Source organism: Nematolebias whitei, chromosome 5 (assembly GCF_014905685.2).
Source record: "Nematolebias whitei isolate Nwh7 chromosome 5, NemWhi1, whole genome shotgun sequence".
Classification (NCBI taxonomy): Eukaryota; Metazoa; Chordata; class Actinopteri; order Cyprinodontiformes; family Rivulidae; genus Nematolebias; species Nematolebias whitei.
In genome coordinates, this window is record NC_056502.1 from 29,018,480 (window position 1) to 29,040,546 (window position 22,067).

Here is a 22,067-nt window from a genome sequence, read left to right on the forward strand (position 1 = left end):
TGTTTGCAGCATGGTACTGTTAGCAGTGTGGTCCTGTTAGCAGCATGATCCTGTTAGCAGCTTGGTCCTGTTGGCAATGACGTTCTGTTAGCAGTGTGGTCTTGCTAGCAGCATGGTCCTGTAGAAATGCGCAATATTTACCGTACACTGTAGAAACAATAGAAATTTAGCCTACGATATAGATCTGTCTTCTATCGGCTAACCGCAGTAATGCTGTGTCTGATGTAAAATCAGAGATGTCAGATTTTTTTTTTGTTGTTGTTGTTGAAAACTTTGTGTAAGCTGTGGTAAAGTATTTTCTTCGAGAGCTATGTAGCGAAGCTACAAGCTAACTATGGACGGCTTGCCATAGTGTTGCCATATTCGGATGCATGCGCAAAACGCTGTGTTCCATCAAATTTTTTTTTTTTTTTTTTTTTTTTCTCCGTCGAAAGTTAAATTAAGCAGTCAGCTTTAGAGAAACCTGCTCTCTGATCTATGGAAAGAATGCTGTGTTGTGTAATTTTACTGCGAGACCCTCTGGTCAAAGCCACAGTGGAAACTGGTCACCATTTTGTGTCAGCTCTCCATTAAAGCGGAAGGATACGCCCACTAGTGGGTTGGAGGGTTAAGTGTTTTCAGCATGCACTTGCTGCTTTGTTGCTGTTCATTTCTTAAGTGAGAATACTGGAAACTGTTAAGAGTTAACATATTCTTTTGTTTAAAACATATGGCTTAAACTACATTTGATATATTTTGCTCTGTTTTGCACTACAAGAAAGAAGCCTAATACTTGATTTGTTTATTATTTAAAAACTCTCTGGACCTAGTGGTGGAATTTTCTTAATTGAGATTATTTTGTGGTATAGCAGTTTTCAAAATAAATGATGGCAAAAATACTCCATATGCTTTTTTCATTGCTATTGCAAGTTTTATACCAAAAACATATTGTGGTATATATAGTTATCGCCACCATTCACAATACATATCGTGATATGAATTTTATGCCATCGCACATCCCTATGGTCCTGTTGGCAGCGTGATCCTGTTTCCAGCATGATCCTGTTAGCAGCATGATCCTGTTAGCAGCATGATCCTGTTAGCAATGAAGTTGTTTTAGCAGCATGGTCCTGTTAGCAGCATGATCCTGTTAGTAGCTTGTTTCTGTTAGCAATGAAGTTCTGTTAGCAGTGTGGTCCTGTTAGCAACATGATCCTGTTAGCAGCTCATTTTTGTTAGTAATGAAGTTAGCAGCGTGGCTGTGTTAGCAGCATGATCCTGTTAGCTGCTCGGTTGTGTTAACAGTGAAGTTCTGTTAGCAGCGTGATCCTGTTAGCAGCATGATCCTGTTAGCAGCATGATCCTGTTAGCAGCTCGGTCCTTTAAGCAATGAAGTTCTGTTAGTAGCATGGTTCTGTTAGCAGCATGGCCCTGTTAGCGGCATGATCCTGTTAGTGGCATGATCCTGTTAGCAGCATGATCCTGTTAGCAGCTCGGTCCTTTTAGCAATGAAGTTCTGTTAGCAGTGTGATCCTGTTAGCAGCATGATCCTGTTAGCAGCTCAGTCCTTTTAGCATTGAAGTTCTGTTAGCAGCTTGATCCTGTTAGCAGCTCGGTTCTGTTAGCTATGAAGTTCTGTTAGCAGCGTGGTCCTGTTAGCGGCATGATCCTGTTAGCAGTTCGTTTTTTTTAGCAATGAAGTTCTGTTAGGGCAGCACAGTGGCACAACTGGTAGAGCTGCTGCCTCTCAGCAAGCAGGTCCTTGGTTCAAACCCCGGTCCAGGGGCCTTTCTGGGTGGAGTTTGCATGTTTTCTCCGTGCATGCGTGGGTTTTCTCCGGGTACTCCGGTTTCCTCCCACAGACCAAAAACATGCATGTTAGACTGATTGGTAACTCTAAATTGTCCCGAGGTGTGAGTGAGAGAGTGAATGATTGTTTGTCTCGTTTGTCTCTATGTGTCCCTGTGATGGACTTGCGACCCGTCCAGGGTGTACCCCGCCCCTCGCACAGTGATTGCTGGACATGGGCACCAGCGACCCCCGTGACCCAAAATGGAATAAGCGGGTAAAGATAATGGATGGATGGATGAAGTTCTGTTAGCAGCGTGGTCCTGTTGGCAGCGTGGTCCTGTTAGCAGCATGATCCTGTTAGCAGTTCGGTTTTGTTAGCAATGAAGTTCTGTTAGCAGCGTGGTCCTGTTAGCAGCTCGGTCCTGTTGGCAATGAAGTTCTGTTAGCAGCGTGGTCCTGTTAGCAGCTCGGTCCTGTTGGCAATGAAGTTCTTTTAGCAACATGGTCCTGTTAGCAGCATGATCCTGTTAGCAGCTTGGTCCTTTTAGCAATGAAGTTCTGTTAGCAGTGTGGTCCTGTTAGCAGCATGATCCTGTTAACAGCATGATCCTTTTAGCAGTTTGGTCCTGTAAGCAATGAAGTTCTGTTAGCAGCATGATCCTGTTAGCAGCTCGGTTCTGTTAGCAATGAGGTTCTGTTAGCAGAATGATCCTGTTAGCAGCTCGGTCCTTTTAGCAATGAAGTTTTGTTAGTAGCATGGTCCTATTAGCATGATACTGTTGGCAGCATGATCCTGTTAGTAGCTCTGTCCTGTTAGCATTGAAGTTCTGTTAGCAGTGTGGTCTTGTGAGCAGTGATGAACTTTGGATAGTGACGATAGCTTGGTTTTCAGCCACGTATTCTGGTGGTCCGGATTTAGTTTTAACTTCCTCCAGCTTTGAGAAAATCTTGTGTTACTTTGTCTTGATTGCCACAGTGTTACATAAAGCATTTTTAAACAGTTGTGTGTGTTTGGTGATTTTAGGTATACCATCAGTAATCTTGTACAAGATTCATTGTTTGTTTTTTGTCAGGCGTTCAGTTGTGCTCATGCAAAAGAAATGAGTTTGTGTTCAGGTGTTGCACAAAGACAGCCACACTGCTGCCTGTGGGCATTTCAACCGGCCAGCTTTTGGACTCAAGTAGGTCATGAAGACTGCATTTCTCTCTCTTTTTGCCCTTTCGCTGTCCTTCCTCTTTTTCTAAATCTCTCACACTCTTTTGGAAAAGTAGGACAGCTCAGATTTCTGAAACTGCTGCTGGAAAAGGCCAAGAGAAGAAGTAAAAATTAACTCAATGAGGAGAGAAAATGAGAAAATTAACTTGTATTGTTTGTTTAAAGTTAAAATGTATGACAAAGGCATCAAAATGGTGCCAGATTTAAGGAGTTTCATTGATGAAGCATTACATTTTTTGAAATTATGCCAAAATACAAAACCAGTCAAAGCCAAGCAAGTTCTACAACAATGAAAATAAGAAATTATATATTGAACTATGTTAGCATGCTTTTTGCAAAAAAATAGTTTGAGCTTTGCTTTGAATTGTCTAAGTTTGTCTACAGTTTTTATTTAAAGTGAAAGATAAAAAAGAAGAAAAAGTCCCCTACCCTCTTATATATTTTTGTTTTGTTATAAAAAAAGTGACATTTAAACTTTCAGAAAACAACCAGTCGAGTCTCTTCCTGCTTCTGTGAAGGCGAAATAAAAACTATCCCTAAATGTTTCATTATATTCAGATTTCTTTGCGTGTCTGCCTGAAAGTTCAGCTTCAGCTGCGATTTGTTGTACTCTTTGACCGCCGAGCCACTTTTGTTTCCACAGAGCAAATGAACCGTTTCCACTTTATTTACGAAATCTGGCCAGTGATGTCATTCTTTGTTTGTCCAATTACAGTGTCTCTGCCCCTCCTTTTGTCCTCCTGCTGTAATTAGACAGACGTCTCGGATCAACAGTGGCCTGGAAGGACATTTTTTTTAACCGGCTGACAATCAACTGGGACGACAAATGAGCTTTTGCGCCGACTTTTTTGGTTTCTCAGTTTAGAAAACTCCTAAACAACCGATTTTCTTGATGGAATGAATATAATGTAAAATATTTAATCATATATCTCACTCTGTTAGTGCTCAAAATAAGAGTTGGGGATCATTCTCAGCTACTACCACACCAAACTTTAGCTCAGTCTTGGTAAAGCAAACAGAGTTGTAGCCATTTTTGTGTTTGATCAGGGCCACTTTAGCCTGAAAAATATATATTTTAGATTCTCATCTAATTACTTTATGAAAGTTTGACATCCATCCAGTAGTTCATGAGGTATTTTACTAACAGACGGGGTCAAAGTTTGAAACGAAACATTGAAACATTATTTTGTGGAAGACTCGGCTGCTTTCACATCAAATTTATGCTGAATATCTGGGAAACTAATCAAGTTATAGACATGTTTGTGTTTGCTCAAGGTCAATTAGCTATGTCGGCCATCTTTAATTGTTTTAATTTTGTTTTTGGAATTGCATAGCTGTTGGTCTTTTTAATCATTTTTTTTTTTTTGTATTTTATTCCTTTTGTGCTTTTTAACTTGTCTATACAGCACTTTGGTCCTGTATAGTTTTTAAAGTGCTTTATAAAGAAAGTTGGATTGGATCTTAAATCAGGCTGACTCCAAGGGATAATCAATTGTAGATTTACATCTGTTAAAATCTGTCCAGTGGTTCAGGATTCATTTGCTAAAAGACTTAATCCCCTACCTTTGTGATATGTACAGTACAATTTACAGGTTTTTAATTGCACATTTTTAATTTACTGAATTTATTATATATATATATATATATATATATGTATTTATTAGGGGTGCAAATCTCTGTGTCTGGTGATCCAATTCGATTCCGATTTTTGGTGTCACGATATGATTCAAGATCGATTTTCGATTCAGAAGCTATTTTTCTATTGATATGGTCATAAATTTTGTTTCAATTATAATGTATATGTAACTGACAAGCTGAAAAGATTAAACAACAATGTAAACCAATAGACCATTTATTTAAAAATCATTTTAGGTTCCTTACTTTATCAAACCTTTGATTTATTTTATATTTATACCAAAAATAGGAAAAAATATAGGAGTGCATAAAATTTTGTAACTTAAATTGCCAGAATTAGGTTAGTTTAGTTGCCTGAATAAAAAAATAAAAATAAAATAAAAATGTAGGAACAAATAATTCATCCATCCATCATCTTTAGCCACTTCTTCCTTTTCAAGTCACTGGTGTCACTGGTGCCCATATCCAGCCATCACCGTGTGCGAGGCGGGGGACCCCTGGACAGGTCTCCAGTCCATCACAGACAAATAATTCAAAATATATAAATATAAAAGTAAACAGACTTCAGCCTAACATAGTACTTTAACTCAACATAAAATACAAACTTCAGTTATTTTTAACCATATTGTTCTAACATTTGTTATATTTTCAAAACTTAACCTAATATGAAATATACAGACTTCAGTCTTTACCATATTGATTCATATTTAGTAAATCTTTAACAAAATTTCAAAACCTGTGCAAGTTTGCACAAAATCTCTTCTGAACTATAATTTATAAACCATAAACTGTATCATTTATAACTGGCTCCAGGCGTTGTGTCTCATCTGTCCTCTCCAACCTGTTAAAAAGACTAATTACATAAAGTTTGTTGTAAAACTTGTCTATAAGTTTTAGTATAATATGATAAAAAACAGTTGCCTTTGAGCTGCAGCTGCATCAGAGCTTCTCCCATTTGTTGTTTCATGGTGAAGTTGTGGTGCTGCTTTATCGCAAAAAAATTAAAAAGCTGCTACATGAAGGAATAACGTACATTGAATCCAGCGTATTAAAAATAAACCTGAACCCCTCACCTTCCACTGAGCTGTCTGATCGTAAGTCCTTTGTGATACAGCAGGAGATGGAGGGAAATCTTCACAGCCTTTGGAGAAGCCTGGAAGTTTGTTGCAGAGTTCACTGGTCGGCTGCTTCGCTTTCATCTTCCGCACATTTTGTCATATTTCCAAAATACTGTACCGCAATTTTATTTTATCCTTCTTGTAAACAACTGTGCTCTTGTGAAGCTCTGTCTTCCCCCGGAACATTGTAGGATCTGAAATGATTTTTAAAGACTAAGAGACGGGTTGAATCGTGCTGTTTCCCTCCTCCATGCTAGCAGGCTCCATTCAGTTAAAGGGAGCTGGCTAACTAGCTTGCTGTACGGTGGCCTACACGGCTCAATTCTACAGCGGCCGAACGGGGAGTAGGAGCGGAAAAATATAAAATTTAAATGCATTTTAAAATCGATTTATGGACCTTTAGAAACGCTTCAGAATCGCCAGGACTAAGAATCTAGATTCATCGATAAAACAATTTTTTTCTGCACCCCTAATACATATATATATATATATATATATATATATATATTACACACACACATTTCACCTTTTATTTGTTTATGTTTAAGTTTATTGTTTATTTGTCATATGCAGGTTAACACAGTCAATAAAATTTTCAGGATGAGATGAGCCGCTTCGACTCGCTATATAAACATGAAATACTAAAGCATACACTGTAGTAAAAATAAAGTACCAAAAAGTGCAAAAGAAACCTATTTACAAAGTACAAAAGAAATCGTGTTTCTTTACTGTGCAGTTTCAGAAAACCTGGAAAAAAACAACCCAGGACTGCCACATTTTTTTAGGACTAGCTCTACATCATTGAACCAATAAATTATAAACCGAGTGTAATGAGTTGTGCTGCAGCCAAAGTTTTTCAAAAAAGGAAAAGAGCATTTCTTTCTTGCTTTACTCAGCGTTGTCCCACTTACTTCTTACTGTATATCATCACCTAATATTATGTGAAGCGGGTCCAAATGTCTGACCCAGATTTTAATCATGATCTGAGTTACTAATTAGACATGACCGTGCTTGTTTCTGTTCCAACGCACAGAACTCGGAGAGTCGTGTTCAAACTGTCCGTACAGTCAGTGTCAGGAGTGGAGGTTGGGTCGCTGCTTCCAGTTTATGTTGGAGGTTTGTTTTTCTGTTTGTCTCTCCTCCTCTTCGCCCCCACAAAAAGGCAGACAGATGATAATGTTTTTGCTCATGTAACCTGAATGTCTCACTAAACAACTGAACAGACTTTAATAAAACTTGCATGAAATAATCATTAAACATCTACAACTACTTAACTTTAGGAGTCAACCCAATTTAAGATGGCTGCCACACCCAACTTACTTTAAATGGTTATTTCAGAATCAGAATTAGCTTTATTGTCATTGCACTGAAGCACAACGAAATTACATTTCAGTACAGCCTGTCCGAGTAAAACTTAAACAGACATGGGGAAACGGAGGTGTCTGAGGCTGCGTCCTCATGGGAGGCGCTGCCATTTTCATTACACTTAGATGCAGCTAAATACCAAAGTGGAAGTTGGTACCTGTACTCACATGTTTATCAAGTTATCATGCTCACAAGACAGATGGACGCATGGACGAAGAGTATCTCCAATTCCCCTCTTTGCTCCATGACCGAGGCCAGTAAGACTTTAAGAGAAATACTAATCATTGGCTGGGTTAGGGTCAGGGTTAGTACTGTACTTCAGTCACTGAGTAACTTTTAGAGACAATCTAATTCAAGATGATCAACACAACCAACACTGAAATAGCTATAATTTAATCAATTTTACAGATGTTGAGATAAAATACGAAGTTGTCGAAACCAGGAGTCATTCATAACACATATTCAGAGTGACATCTTGTGATATTTCATGACTTTGTGTTCAATGTTATGTTCAAGTTTAGATCAAATTAGTTATTTTTCAATACGGGCTCATTTTAGTTTAAAACTCAGGAATGAAAAAAATGCTCTGGATTTAATTTAAACCTGTTTTTGTATCCTTATAATGTTATTGGCGCAAACTCGAGGTGTAATTAAGCTGCGCTTTAGTTTTTGAAGCACGCTGAAGGAAAGTTAATGAACTGGAAGCCTATCTGGGCTTCTAGATCTTGAGTCTTAATTTGACGCTGTAATTAGACGACAAGGGGACCGTTGACCGGGTCTTCCTCATGAGTCAGCAAAGTTGTCTTAGCTAATGCCTCCCACCCAGGCGGACCGCAGGTGCTGAGCAGGGACAGCCGATTGTTCGAGGCTCATTCAAGCTTTTTGTGAATCCAGCTCATCATCTGGACCCTTTCCAGGGCCGGCCCGGACCACACACAGCCCCACATTACTGTCCGAGGGGCTTTTATGGCAGGGTACTTGTTAGTGGGAATACGAGGCCTGAGTGGGTTGTGTGAGCCAAATCCGACAATCAAGAGCTCCACTTCTATTCTGGAAACATGTCGAGGTTTTGTAGCACCAAAGCAGTGGTGGGTAGAGCTAAAAGTTGACAATGTCTCTTTGCCAAACCATTGACCTGTGAAAAGACGAGATCACATGAGGACAGAGGAGGTTGTGAACAAGCAAGGACATGAAATGCATTGTATGTAACAAACTTTTAAAAATGACATTCAGTAAAGTATATTTGTGTCCATTTTAAATAGATTTATCTCGTACAAAGTCATCTCAACATATTTTTGCCTAAAACTTTGGCACTAACTGTTAGAGTTGACTGCTATTTGTCAGCAAAATATTTCATGAACCACTGGATGGATTTTAAATAAAACTTGCACAAAGTAATGATTGTGTTCTGGGGTTGATCTTAGCATGAACAAAAAATGGATTTAAATTAGGATTTACAGATATCGAGCTAAAACCTGACGTGATAGTAGCTGAGAGTCATTCACAACTCGTGCTCTCAGTGAGATCACTCAAGATACTGCAATAAGGCATGATGTTTCTTTTCAGGTTTAGCAAACTGGCTGTAACTTCATTTTATTTGCCCTTCGAAGGCGAGACATTCTAAATAGTCTCCATACGTCTGTAAACTTTCTCTTGTCCCGCCCATAAAGTCTGATCTGCTCAAGATTATTTAACAAAACTTGATACACATGCATCATTACTATAGACTGCGTGTCCGTATGCTTTTCATCAATCCAGCTTCAACACTAAGGTCACAAGTCAAGGTCAAATATCATACAAGTTCTTTGTTTGTTGTTTAGTAGTTTGTCGACGGACGTATAATGTGCCGTATGTGATACTCTTGTGTGAATGTTTATGAAGCATTCACACTATTGAGATCCATTTTTCTTTCGTACATTTGTCTGCATCTCTCATTCCACAGTTTTTGTGCTATTTCAACAAATCGTATATCAAAACGTTCAGCTCTTTCAGGACAATCCTGTTATGACTTTTGGTATTGGTGCAACTTTAGCTTTTTGAAATATTTAGCCTTTTCTGCCATTTTTTTCTCATAGAAAATGAATTGAGCTCATTTTAAATCCTTCAAATCTTTAGATCTGTTTACAACCTTTTACTGCTCCTTTCTGCTTCAGCTTCTTTCTGCTTCCTTGTGCAAATTTAAACTTTTTTTCATCTACTTTCAGCTATTTTCAGCTGTTTTTTTTCCAGCTGCTTTGGGATCCTTTCAGATTATTTCTGCTAACTACAACATTTTTGTGCTTCTTCTAACTTCTTTCTGCTAATTTTAGTTTGTTATACTCCTTTCAACTTATTTATGCAAGTTTCAGCATTTTCTGCCATTTAGCCATTTTTATGCTAATTTTAGCTTTTTTGCCTAATTCCACATTTTTTGCACTCATTTAAACTTTTTTCAGCCTAATTCAGCAAAAATGTGCTCTCTCCATTTCTGGAAATTTAAGCTTCTTTCTGATTTTTTTAAGTTACTCTACAGCTGATTTTCTTTTGCAAATTTCTGCTTTTTTCAGATAATTTAAACTTTTTTTGCTAATTTCTGCTTCTTTCAACCTAATTGAGCAGACGTGTTCTTTCTGCTTTGTTCTGCTAATTCTAGCTTCTACCTTTTCAGTTGCTTTTTTTCTTGGTTGCATTTTTAGACAATTTTAGCTGTTTTCAGATAAATTCAAGTTTTTGTGGTCATTTCTGCTACTTTCAGCCTAATTAACTTTCCTATGTTAATGTAAGCTTGTTATGCTCCTTTCAAATTATTTCTACATTTTCTGTTATTTCAGCTACTATTTAGCTGTTTTTATGCTAATTTAATATTTTTCAGCAAATTTCACATTTTTTGAGGCTCATTTCAGTTCCCTGTGCGTCCTTCTGGTAGTTTAAGTTTCTTTATGCCTTTTAAGCTACTTTTGAGCTACTTTATGCTAATTTCAACTTTTTAAAAATGTCCTTTTATTTATTTATTTTTCAGATTTCTGCATATTTAAACCTTAATCGGCAAATATATGTTCTTTCGGCTTCCTTCTGCTAACTTAGGCTTGTTCTTCCATTTCAGCTGAATTTCAGCTGTTTTTCAGCAAGTTCTTCTGCAATAAGCATTCACACTGCCATTTTCTCAGGAAATGCAATTTCTCTAGTTTAACATAATAACTTAGTCTAAAACTCTGGCTTGAAAGAAGGCAAATGAGCGATATGCCTTCCTTCAACAAATGCTAGGCTCTTAATTTTGTATAACTTCATGCTGAATGCTTTTATTTATGCTTTTATTTTATTTGTTTTTCTTTTAAAAGGCTGTAGTTTCAAGTGTGATTGGAGCAAGAATATTTCTGCTTAGCTTAATGAAAAAAAGGCCTTTTTGTTTCAGTTTTTCAGAAAGAGATGACACAAGAGCTGGCTTCAACATCGAGATTGAATTTGATACTTTGACCAGACATTTGAAGCCTTAAGTATCTACAAACCTCTGTTTTTGTTTCAAACTGTGGTTTGGAGTTTGGTCACGCCTCCGACTCCTCTGTCTAACACAGCTGTTGTCCAGGTTGCTTTCAAATGCTTCACATAGCTCGACGCTAATGGCTCCTGATGTGGGTGCAGGATTGTATGTCTAATGGCTAACAGTCTTTTAGTAACTCCTGTCTGATGTAATGCCTCATAACATGAATGTAATGCCAGCTGAACTATTTATAGACTTGAGGAGGTTCAGAAATGTGTGTGCGCTGGCTGCTGGGCATGCTCACACACGCAGCCGGACACGCTTGGGTTTGTCTTTGTCTCGTGATTCTCCTGTATCTGTTGAGTCATTCCAGGGCCTGTGTGAGGAACGTGTTTTACGTGTGCAGAAGCTGAAGTGTGGAGAATTTCTGCAGGATACTTTAAAGTGCTTCTGTGTGTATTAGCTTGTCTGGGTGCCTGCGTGTCTGATGGAGTGTTGTTGCTCGAAGCTTTCAGATTCTCCCTGAGGCATTACATCAGAGGGCAGTTATCAGACCTGAGTCATCGGAGGGGTTGAGTTGCTCTGCGCTGCTCCTCCGTCTAAATCAGGACTGATTTAAAAGCTTAACCTGATTTTTTTCATCATAAGTTTAAGTGTGTGGTCATCAGATTTCTTTGCCCGTGAATAATCCTTCTGTTAGTTTCTAGTTCTTGTTTTATATTGTCTTAATGTAGTTTCTTCAAATGTTTTGGGTGGCAAAGGCCACCAATGGGCTCTATCAGAGCACCTTCCCTCACACACAAACAAAAAATGATGGTGCCTCTGTTCAGTGCAACTCCGACCCGTATCTTACACCAAAAACATTAAGGTTTACTTACATCCCATGTTCAATTCCAGTCCATAAAAACACTCAAAAATACTAAATCTACAAACATTCACTATTCAAATCCATCAGGACGGGGGACATCGTCATACTGCTCGTTGACCTCAGACTAGCATTATATGTGAATTTTATAATTCAAACCTCAAACTGTTCAGTAACATTTTTCATTCATTCAACCTTTATTTAGACAGGTAAATCCCATTGAGCCTCGAGGACTCATTTACAAGAGAGACCTGAACATCAGACAGAGCAGTTTATTTGTTTTTGTTTGTCTATTCCAATTCTTTTGAAAAACTGACAAACAAGATGCACCAAATCAATAAAACGTGTTAAACATGAACTTTCCCATCTTGACAGTTAATTTCCACATTCATGGTGAATATCTAGAAGCTCATCTATGACTGTATTTGCTTAAAATTGTGCAGAAAGTGCAGCTTTAAGCACATAACCTGGAGGAGGTGAAGTGTCCTCTGAAATGGCCACATTTAGCTCCAGAATCAGGACTGCAGAATGAGCATCCACAAACCTGTGGGGGACTTCATGGTGGCCTCTTCTCTCTCTTCTGTACTGCTCACTCCTACAGCTTCCTACACTCTGTCCTGATTTTCCTCCACCGCTCTCTTTGTGCCAGTTTCATCTCTTGATTTTTGCTTTGAAGTTACATAATCTATTTCAATAGTGTTGGCTTTTGTAAAGTTAAATGGAGCATTCAGCACCTGCTGCATGTCTGACGTGGGAACATATAATTAATCTTTATTAGTTCTGCAGTCGTGTGACGGTGTGTCTCTGATTACATAAGATCTGATTTTCATGCATTCACACAGAAACAAGTTTACTGATGTGTAAGCTGTACTGTTGTGTGATTTGTGGTGTTTTAAATTTTTATTTTAATTTTTTAAACCTGGAGTCTTTGATCTCTGCACATTTGATTGCATTCTCAACATCAGTGTGTGATGATGCACACCTAACATGGCCAACCAGACGTAGGGAGACCGTCCTTGATGCCCCCACCTTGTTGTCCCCCGTCGCAGAGCGAAGAAGAACTGGAAATACCCTCCAATTGTGCATGATTATTTGAAAAATAATGGAGGAACCGCCTTCCATTTTTTTGTCTAGCTACATCTACTGTAGCAACTAAAATTGGGTTGCCATGTTAAAATCCAAGATGGCTGCCTCTGTACGTGTGTATATATATATATATATATATATATATATATATATATATATATATATAATGTTAACCTTTTGAGCTGAATAACATCAAAAAATAAGCAAAGTGTTGTCTTCCATTTTGGTGTGCGCCTGCGTGTAAATGTAAGAAAGGCCATTATTAGAAATTGGGTTGCCAAGTCAAAATCCAAGATGGCTACCAAAATATATATGTACCGGTGTATATATACCATTATGCATATGCACAAACCCTTATTTGAGGAAACTTGTGTTTTCTAGTTTTTAGATTTTTCAAAGAATAGTTTCCTCAAATGATTGGGGTGGCCCTTAGGATGGCTGAAGAATAATTTATGAAGGCCAAGGCCACCATTGGCCACCCCTTGGCTCCACCAATTTGCCTGGTCTCACACGAGCGAAAAAATAAAAATAACTCCATCTGTTCTTCACAGTGCAACTTCTCCGCTTGAATATCTTGTATCAAAAACATTTAGGTCTACTTGCATTCCCTGTTCAATTCCAGTCCAGAAAAACACTCCATCTTGAAAACTACAAACATTCATGATTCAACTCCATCAGAACGAGGAACATCTGTGTACTGCTTGTTTAGATGATGGAGGCAGAGAGGCTGAGACACATGGACAGGTGGTGATCTTTGTGTTGAGAGGTGAAAACAACTAATATCCTCATCCTCCACATCTCATGTTCTACAACACGCAGCTCTGTGGAGCAGAACAAACGTTTCCTGCTCGGGCCTTGACTTGAACCAAACGTTTCAGTCCAACGTGTGTCAACAGAAAAGACGATTATGCAGCGACAGCTCTGTGGTAATCCTTTTGTCATTTTGAACCGTGACTCATGTTAAACCTGTCCAACCTCCTGTGTCAGACCAGGTCATTGTGCTGCGTTTCCTCCTTTTCAGCGTCGTGTGAACGCACCGACAGCTTTCCAACTCACAACTGATCTGTTTGATAAAGGCAACAATTAAATGTTGAACTTCTTATCTGAGCTGAGGGATCAGCTCTGAACTTTGTGGCACTGTGTGAAGGATTTACTTGGGCTTTCCCCTGATGGAGGACCTGGGAGTGTATTGGCAGCTAAGGAGGCGGGGGGAGTGCAGCTGTGAGTCCAGATATGTAGTCAACAGTGGACGGCATTCATACTCCACATTTTGCTGCAGTGTGTCACCAGACTGTGTCTCTCACTTCTCTCTGCTTCCCACTCGTTTTCCTTCGCTTCGCACATCCGTCTGTGTCAGTTTCTCATGCCCCCCCTCCCCCATTGACCCACACATACTTGCTTTTATGCATGTTCAAGTTTCCCCTTTGCAGTAAAATAATAACTTTTTGTGCGTGCATTCTTTCACACGTGCACATTTATTTACTTTAAGCGAAGGATGTCGTGTCTTTTAAGCTGAATTAAGTCTACAGTTCAAAGGTGGAATGAGGGCTGTCTTGTTTTGGGTTGGCACAGGCCACTAAAAATAGGGCAAGTGCTTCTCCACTTTTAGTTTTCGTATCTTTTTCTCTGTAAGGACTCGTCAAAGTTTAGCCACAGGAGGGGAGAAGGTAGGACTGCAGGGAGAGGAAGGAGAGGAAAGAAAAGTCCTCTTCAAGTCCAACTTTGTGTCCTTCCTGTCCTCGCTCCTCCTCGCTGCCCCACGCCCTCCTCAAGTCGTCCCTCCTGCATCGAGCTCGAAAAAGAACCTGAGGCGGAGAGCTCGGAGAGGGCTGAAAAAGTTTGCTGCGTCTGTGCATGACTGTGCGTCTGTGTGTCTTCTGGAGTGTGTGTGGCTCTCAGGGGTGTGTGTGTCTGTGTGGGAATGATTACATCAGCCCTCTGCAGGCTTGTGATTGGTGGGTGAGTGTGTGGATTCAGACTGCCTGTGGCTGAAGCTGGAAGCCTTTGTGAGGGGGAGGGAGAGGAAAGGAAGGAGAGGAAGAGCGCTAGTTGTTAGACTGAGCCGGCCGGAGAAGCTGTGCGCTCTACCTGCTGCCATCCTCCACTGCCTGGCTCTGTCTCTGCTCCAGCTTTCATTCTCACAGACGGATCCTCAGCTTTTCTTTTAGTTTCTAATCTGCAGGCGGCCTTGAGAGAGACTGAGTCATGTTGTAGACAGCAGCACTGTCAGCTGTGGGCTTTTACATTTTTATTATATCTTCCCTTTTTGTGCGAGTGTGAGCCAGACTCCGTCCAAAAATGCCTTCGTGTTCCCCGGACTGCTGCTTACTGCGGGCCGTGGAGGTAAGACCTCTCCTTCAGCCTTTGACTTCTTCCCTTATGTGTCTGTGGGCTTTTAAAAAATCTTTGTAATTAGTTTGATTCACTCTGAAGTGCTGCCACACTTAACTGGAGGCAATAAATTCACCGTGTTTGTACTTTTATAGTCAATTTTCATTTTTCAAGATTTGAACAAACTTGTAAAAAAAACATTTTAGCTTTAGTTAACTGATTCAGGCTTGATTGAAACAGGTTAGTTTTGAGCGGACTGTGCCACTTAAAGCTAGATTTGTACACAAATAAAGATAATTTGCCATTATGTTGTGAGAGTAGTTTGTGTTTATTATTGTTAATGGATCCTGGAGTTGACAGGAACCTTTTCTCCTCTGTGAACCATTAGATATGCGTTTTCTCAGATTTTCTTTTTAACCAAAAAAAAAAAAAACCCATAGACTTTATTATAAGTACATTTTGGACAGTTTACTTGTAGAGCTTACACTTTGGTGCAGTTTGCCTATAGATGAGATGCTTTTTACAAAGATGGAGCTTTACCTGTTCAGTAAATGATGCATTATTGTCAAAACTTGCATAATTTGAACTGATAAATATATAACTTTTAATGTTTCAATTACCAGGTGGGATAAGATGCGTTATTCTTAGTTTTGTGGATAAAACATCATAAATGATTCAACTAAACAGCCTCAAGTTTTAAAAAGTGAGCGTCCATGTTGAATTTAAAGCGTCCACCATGCAGAAATGTTGTCTTCAAACAGCTGGACCTGTGGTTATACACAGAGTTCGAGTCTTTGTGTTTACACGAGCAGATGCTTGTTATGCACTACGGTATATTTGTTTCTAGATCTCACCCAGAAAAGACGCTTCTCTGTGATTTCTAATGCCACAATTACTGCACAGTCCTGAGCATCTGTTCTGTTCTATTGTATGTCATAATGACAAGCTTGTCCGTGCTGTAGTTCATAGGGTGTTATATGATAAAGTCTGTGCAAGTGTTTAAGGAAAATTACGGGCTTCAGCCCCCTTTTAGGCAGGATTTTAGAAATCTCAGTTGTTAGACGTGAAGGTCGACCGATCTGAGTTTTACTTTGACCGATGGAAGCCGATGGTCAATATACAGTATAACACCCTTGTATAATTTTGGGTCAGTCATTTAACAAATTATACAAATAACTGTTTGACTAAAGTACGCATATAATTAACAAACCTTAGAAAAACTTGTAAGCCTAAAGTATTCTAAAAAAAATACTGGTAATTAATAGGTCTATCTCCAGTTCATTCTTGATCTAAACCTAGTTTTATTTTTTAGATTGGAAATTTTTTTTCCAGTTGCCACCCCTAAAATATTTGTGTCCACCCCCAGCTAAACAGCTTTATCCTTCCTCTTGCTGTTTTAATTTTGCACGACTGTTTAGGATTAGTAGAACCTCATAACATAAAAGCAAACATTGTTATTGAGCAAATAAGGAGTGTAAACTATAAATAGATTTTATTATTATTATTATTTAAAGGGTGGCACAGTTGGTAGAGCTGGTTGGGGACCTTTCTGGGTGGAGTTTGCATGTTCTCTCCTTGCATCAGTTTTCTACGATTTCCTCCCACAGACCAAAAACATGCATGTTAGGTTCATTAGTAACTATGAAGTGTCCCTAGGTGAGAGAAGTGAATGTGTGTTTGTCTCTATAGCTGCTTTGCCATTGATAAGTGCGACTCCACTCGACTCTCGTCTTATAGGTTCCTCTCAGATGTAGATATGACTTGTTTTCCCGCTCTGTGGGTGGGATCGTAACAAGTCATTGTGTTTGAGCCAGTCCGCTCGTTGTGGTCTTTAATCGCCCTATAATTGGCCTTCAATTTTTTTAGCTTGTCACAGCACTGTTGTAAGTCCAGGAGTAGCCATGCTGTGCCATCATCTCCCATGTCTCTCGGTAAATGCGCTCATTTCTTGTGGCACCGTCCTTCAACACAATGAGGAAGTGGAGGTCCAGATGTGGTTTTGTAGTTTTTCTGGTCGGGTCATCCAGTAATGTAGCTCCAATTCAGTTTATTTATATAACGTCAAGTCACAACATAAGTTATCGCAGGGCACTGAAAAAAAACCATTCACATATATAAACATGCATTATGAATACAAATTACCATAGTAAAGTTATCTCAGGAAGGAAGCCAGCAGATTGCGTTGAGTCTTCATTTTGTCGCAGTCGCTCATGCTGAGATAGCACAAAGGCAACAGTGGAAAGGAATGTTTCCTTGTCATCATTCAGCACATTGGTCAGTGGGCCAATCAACAGCTGCTGTCTGCTTACGTCAGAATCGGCACCGGCCCTTAACTGGTATTGTGTGTGGCGTTAACGATGAGAGTTGATACAGTGGAAAAGTGTTAAATGTGACCCTGTGATGGACTTGCAACCTGTCCAGGGTGTATCCCGCCTTTTGCACAGTGACTGCTGGATATGGGCCCCAGTGACCCCCCGCTACCTGAAAAGAAGAAAAAGGTAAAGATAATGGAATTAATTAACATTAAAAACTAAACCAAAAATCGAGTTCCCCTGAATAAGGACGACTGGTCTAAAACTAATGTCTTCAGCATCAGGATGCAGGGTCTCAGGAGGTTATGTGCAAAACGTTTAATTAATTTTTTTACATTTTATTGTAGGAGAAGACCAGCTTCAAAAAATTGAGTAATGACAGTACTTTTCTCAATAAGTAATGTCTATTCTAAAGAAATAATAGAATTTCTGAAATTATTTTTTGACTTTTGGTTTTGTTGTGCCACCCCATGTTTTTCAATAACCACCACATGGCCACCCTATCAAAAAAAAATAAAAATCTGGAGGCGCCACTGGTCCAGAAAAACACAAATCTTGAAAACTACAAACATTCACTATTCAAATCCCTCATCGACGAGGGACACCGGAGCACTTCTTGTTTAGAATATTTCTCATGTTTATCCAACTATGTTTACTTCTTGTCTGATTATTCCATTTCTTTTCTTGTTGTAGATCGTGAAGATCTTCAGTGAAGATGGCGTTGGTAAAGTGGTGGAGATCCCAGCTGACATGACAGCCCGGGACCTGTGCCAGCTCCTGGTATATAAAAGCCATTGTGTGGATGACAACAGTTGGGTTCTTGTTGAACACCACCCTCTCTTAGGGCTAGGTAAGAGTCAGAGCAACAAAAACACACCCACATAGACACACACGCTCACACTCATTAACCCGCTCATTCGCCGATGGGTGGGTCGGGACACGCGGTGTAATTACTGACAGGTGCATTCCTCTGAATGAGCTGAATGCATGCATGGATGCACGCTTGGACCGATGGTTCAGGCGCATATTCTCACGCAGGTACTTTTTAAAGCAGGTGTGTATTAAATAGCGGAAGCCGTAACATCCCATGGACTAATTAAAATAACACATTGAGTCCGTGAAAGGCTGCTGTCCAAGAAAGAACTGAGTGAGGTTTTTATAAAGTTGCTGCTGAATGAAAAGTAGATGAGCTGAAGGTTGGAAATTTAATTAAAATGTGTGGTCGTTAACTGGTCTAAGTAGAAGCGTGTGAGAGTTATTTAAAATGTTTTTTTCTGTTTCATAGAACTGCTATTGCACATTTGGTTTAGGTTAAAACATATTTAAAGAAAATTGAAAAGTGTTTCATGTTTGGTTTCAGTTTTTTTTTCCCCTCCTGAGTAAACGGCTCATTTGCTGTAAGTGGGAGGAGCTGCTCCCAGAGTTTGAAGCTGCAGAAACTCTCCTCAGGTCCACATAAAAACACACAATGTGGTGCTTCGACTGTCTGAAACTGACAATTAGGACCCTTTGAATCATTCACGAGTAATCTGCTGTTGGCTGTTTGGGGCCGCGGTACCTCAAAGGTTAGTGCTGCATTCTTGTAATCCGGAGGCTGCAGGTTTGAGTCCAGGTTGTGTGCAAAGTTCGATCACAGTGGTGACCCCTGAAAAAGAGTGCAGCTGAAAGGAAAACGCCAACAAGTGTTGGCTCTTTGACAGTACAGGAATTGGAAGAGGGGATTGTATTTGACTACATTTTCAGCACAAAGCCACTGGATATGAGTGTTTAATTAAAATTAGTAATGTTTACACATTTCTTTATTTTGGTTATACAGTGGTACAGTGGTCATAGATGTGACCTCACAACAAGAAGGTTACAGGTTCACATCTTGACTGAGGTTCTTTCTGTGTGGAGTTTACATGTTTTCCTTGTGTTTGTGTTTTTTTTTTCTTTCGTTCTTGGGAATCCAGTTTCAGATCAAAAACATGTTAGGATCTTTGGTAACTCCAAGTTGCCCCAATGAGTGAATGGTTGTTTGTCTCGTTTGTCTCTGTGTCCCATTTAGGGACTGTAGACTTGTCCAGGGTGTCCCTGCCTCTTGCACAGTGACTGCTGGAAATGGGCGAGGTTTCTGCAGAATTGGATGGTGGTGGGGGTAATTGATGGTTACGGCTCAGGAGATGTGATGTAACTGATGATCAGCAAAACAAAACCGTTCTCAACTTTCACATCTCTGTGTCAGGGTTTGCCTAACCCTTTAGATCTGCTGTTTAAAAACTTTTTATTTATTTATTTATTTATTATACACATTAGAGCCCCCCCCCCCAAAAAAAAAAATAATAAAATAAAAATACAGATCACTCTACTAACTACTAATAATTATTTTTATTTTGTTTATATATTTAGCACTAAATTTGATTAACTGTTCATTTTAGTTTTCTTTTTGAAAATTGGAAATTCTGACCATCTGTCCATCTTGTGTGCATGATAACGTGAAAAAAAAAAAGATAAGTCACTATAGAAAATTAGGTTGCCATGTCAAAACCCAAGATGGCCATGCTAACCAGCCATCCCTATCATTTGAGGAAACTATGCTTTCTAGTTTTTATATTGCTGAAAAATATAGTTTCCTCAAATATTATCTATTTATCTGGCCAAAGATTAATCTATGGGGGCCACGGCCACCTTAAGCCACCCTCTGGCTTTGTCACTGCACCTGGTGTTGGATAAACTGTCTCTCTCCAGGATCTGTCACTCTGCGCTGCCTCAGACAAGAAAAAAGCTCCCTCTGTTCTTCTCCTCAGTGTAACTCCTATACACTGGAATCTCTTGCACCAAAAACATTAAGGTTTACTTACATCCTCTGTTCAATTCCAGTCCAGAAAAACACTCATCTTGAAAACTGCAAACATTCACTATTCAAATCCCCTCAGCGACGGGCACATCAGTGTACCGCTCATTAGTATTGTCGGCGGAAACGTGTTTGAAAGTTCAATCCTAGAAGGGAAAGTAATTTATTTTGCCGAACTTGGCGTCTAATGTGGTTAAAAGTTCTAAACTTGAACTAGTCGTAAAATACAAAAAAATAAAAAAATTTGTAAAGTGACAGTATCATTAAGTCCAAATAGTAGGAAACTGTAACAGAAAAGTTTACTCTTACATCTGTGTGAGGAAAGTTTTTGCGTTCAACCTGTCTCGGAAAGTTTCAGCCAACTTCATGTTCAAACCCCCCAGCCTCCCCTCGAGGAGGGGGCAATTATAAAACACTTACAGGAGACAAGTGGAGCCTGTGCTCCGTGCACAGTGAAACAGCTGTTGGAGAGAAGGGGTGTAGCTGTAAAACGGAGCCGAGTTTCTGAAACTCGCTGCAGAAAGAGAGAAAACATATTCCTTCCTGCTGTTTCAGCTGACAGCTCATGTCGGGGTACTTTTCGTGCTGCCTGTTAGGCTTTCAGGCGAGGAAACTTCTCCAAAATATATTGCATTATTCAAAGTGGCGAGGTCCCAAAGCTCTAACCTAATATTTCACCATCCATCATGATCTGCTTACTTGTGTGGAGCCTGCTGCCAGCTCAGGGCTGTCAAAACAGTCAGGCGGCCTTGTTGTGATGAAATCATGCTTTTATTACAGGTCTCCTTCTATTATCAAGCACCTGGATTATTTTCTCCTGGGCAATTACCACTCATCTGACTTCAGAGTGCACAGGTTTCTGTAAATTACATACAATAAAGCTGCAGCATATTTATTCTTTGTTAAAATTGAAAGTTTTCTGCGTTATACGCTACGAAAAATGGCTGCCGTTGTATATCAGGGGCATGGTGAATGTGATGTTTCAGACACTGATAGCTTGTTTACAGCTTCCTGCATTGTTGCTGACGACTTTGATTAAAGGCCTTTACGTTTAGAGGGATAGTTAGGATCTTTGGAAGTTGGGTTATGTGGAAATGTTATGAAATACAATTTAACATGTAAAAGCATCAAAAAGCACAACGGTAGTTGAATGTTGAGTAGCTCATTGTCTTTAAATCAATTAAAATGACGTTTAAATACATTGCCACTGTTTTTATACGTCATAGATAAATGCATCGTCACTAGACGGAGTGAAATACTTTTTATCACCCCAGCTCCGAGGTCAGGGTCACCAATCAACAAGGTCTCTGGCTCTGCTGGCCTTTGCTACAGATTGCTGTACAATAGTTTGTCAATGAGCGTATAACGTGATACTCTTTGATAGTTCTGGTTGGACTCCATCGTTCTGTTTTCAATCCATCTACAAAAGTTTCAGATTGCATTCAAAACTAAATATCCATTTAAATATTGATTGTCCTTTTAACTAAATAAATGAAGAATGTAAGTTTAAATGTGATGTGGGTGGAACCGCCTCTCGTAATTTGTTGTGCCCCATAAACTGCACCAGGGGCTTAAAGAACTGTACGGTGTTGGGAAAGAGCTTATTCTTCTTCCTGTATATTCCTGTCACTGTCCATTGTGGGTTCACTGCTGGAAAAGGATGAATTGGCCCTTTTGGGGGTGGGGGGTTGATACTGACCTCAGCTCATCTGTTCAGAAAGGTCAACAGCTTTGGCTGAGGGAGTTCGAGCTGCCAGGTTGAGTCACACTTTAAACAGGGCTGACTCATCGGGCAACAGGATGGAGCGGAAAGGAAAGGATGAGTCGTGGTGGAGGGAATAAACGGAGGAAGACACGCCAAATAATTTGTAATAAAAAGAGTTAGAGGTGCTCTGTAATATTTCATGCCCCTTACACCCAAACAGTGTTGCTAAAATTGTTGAGAAGTTGCAGTTTAATTTTCTGTGAAAGAAAATAAATGGTTGAAGAAGTGACAGAACTTCAATTGTGCAACTCCAGTTTCACTATGACAGGAGTGGGGGTGGAGGAGGGGAGTGGTGTTGCTGGGGGGGGGGGGGG

General features: G+C 39.6%; 1 protein-coding gene across 1 annotated transcript in view; it reads left to right on the forward strand.

The window, feature by feature from the left end:
- grb10b (growth factor receptor-bound protein 10b) overlaps positions 1-22,067 on the forward strand; it is a 125,877-nt gene that overhangs the window by 90,140 nt on the left and 13,670 nt on the right. Inside the window, exon 6 of the mRNA XM_037676404.1 lies at positions 17,849-18,005. Within this exon, the coding sequence (XP_037532332.1) occupies positions 17,849-18,005 (157 nt within the window). The remainder of the gene's footprint in view (positions 1-17,848; positions 18,006-22,067) is intronic.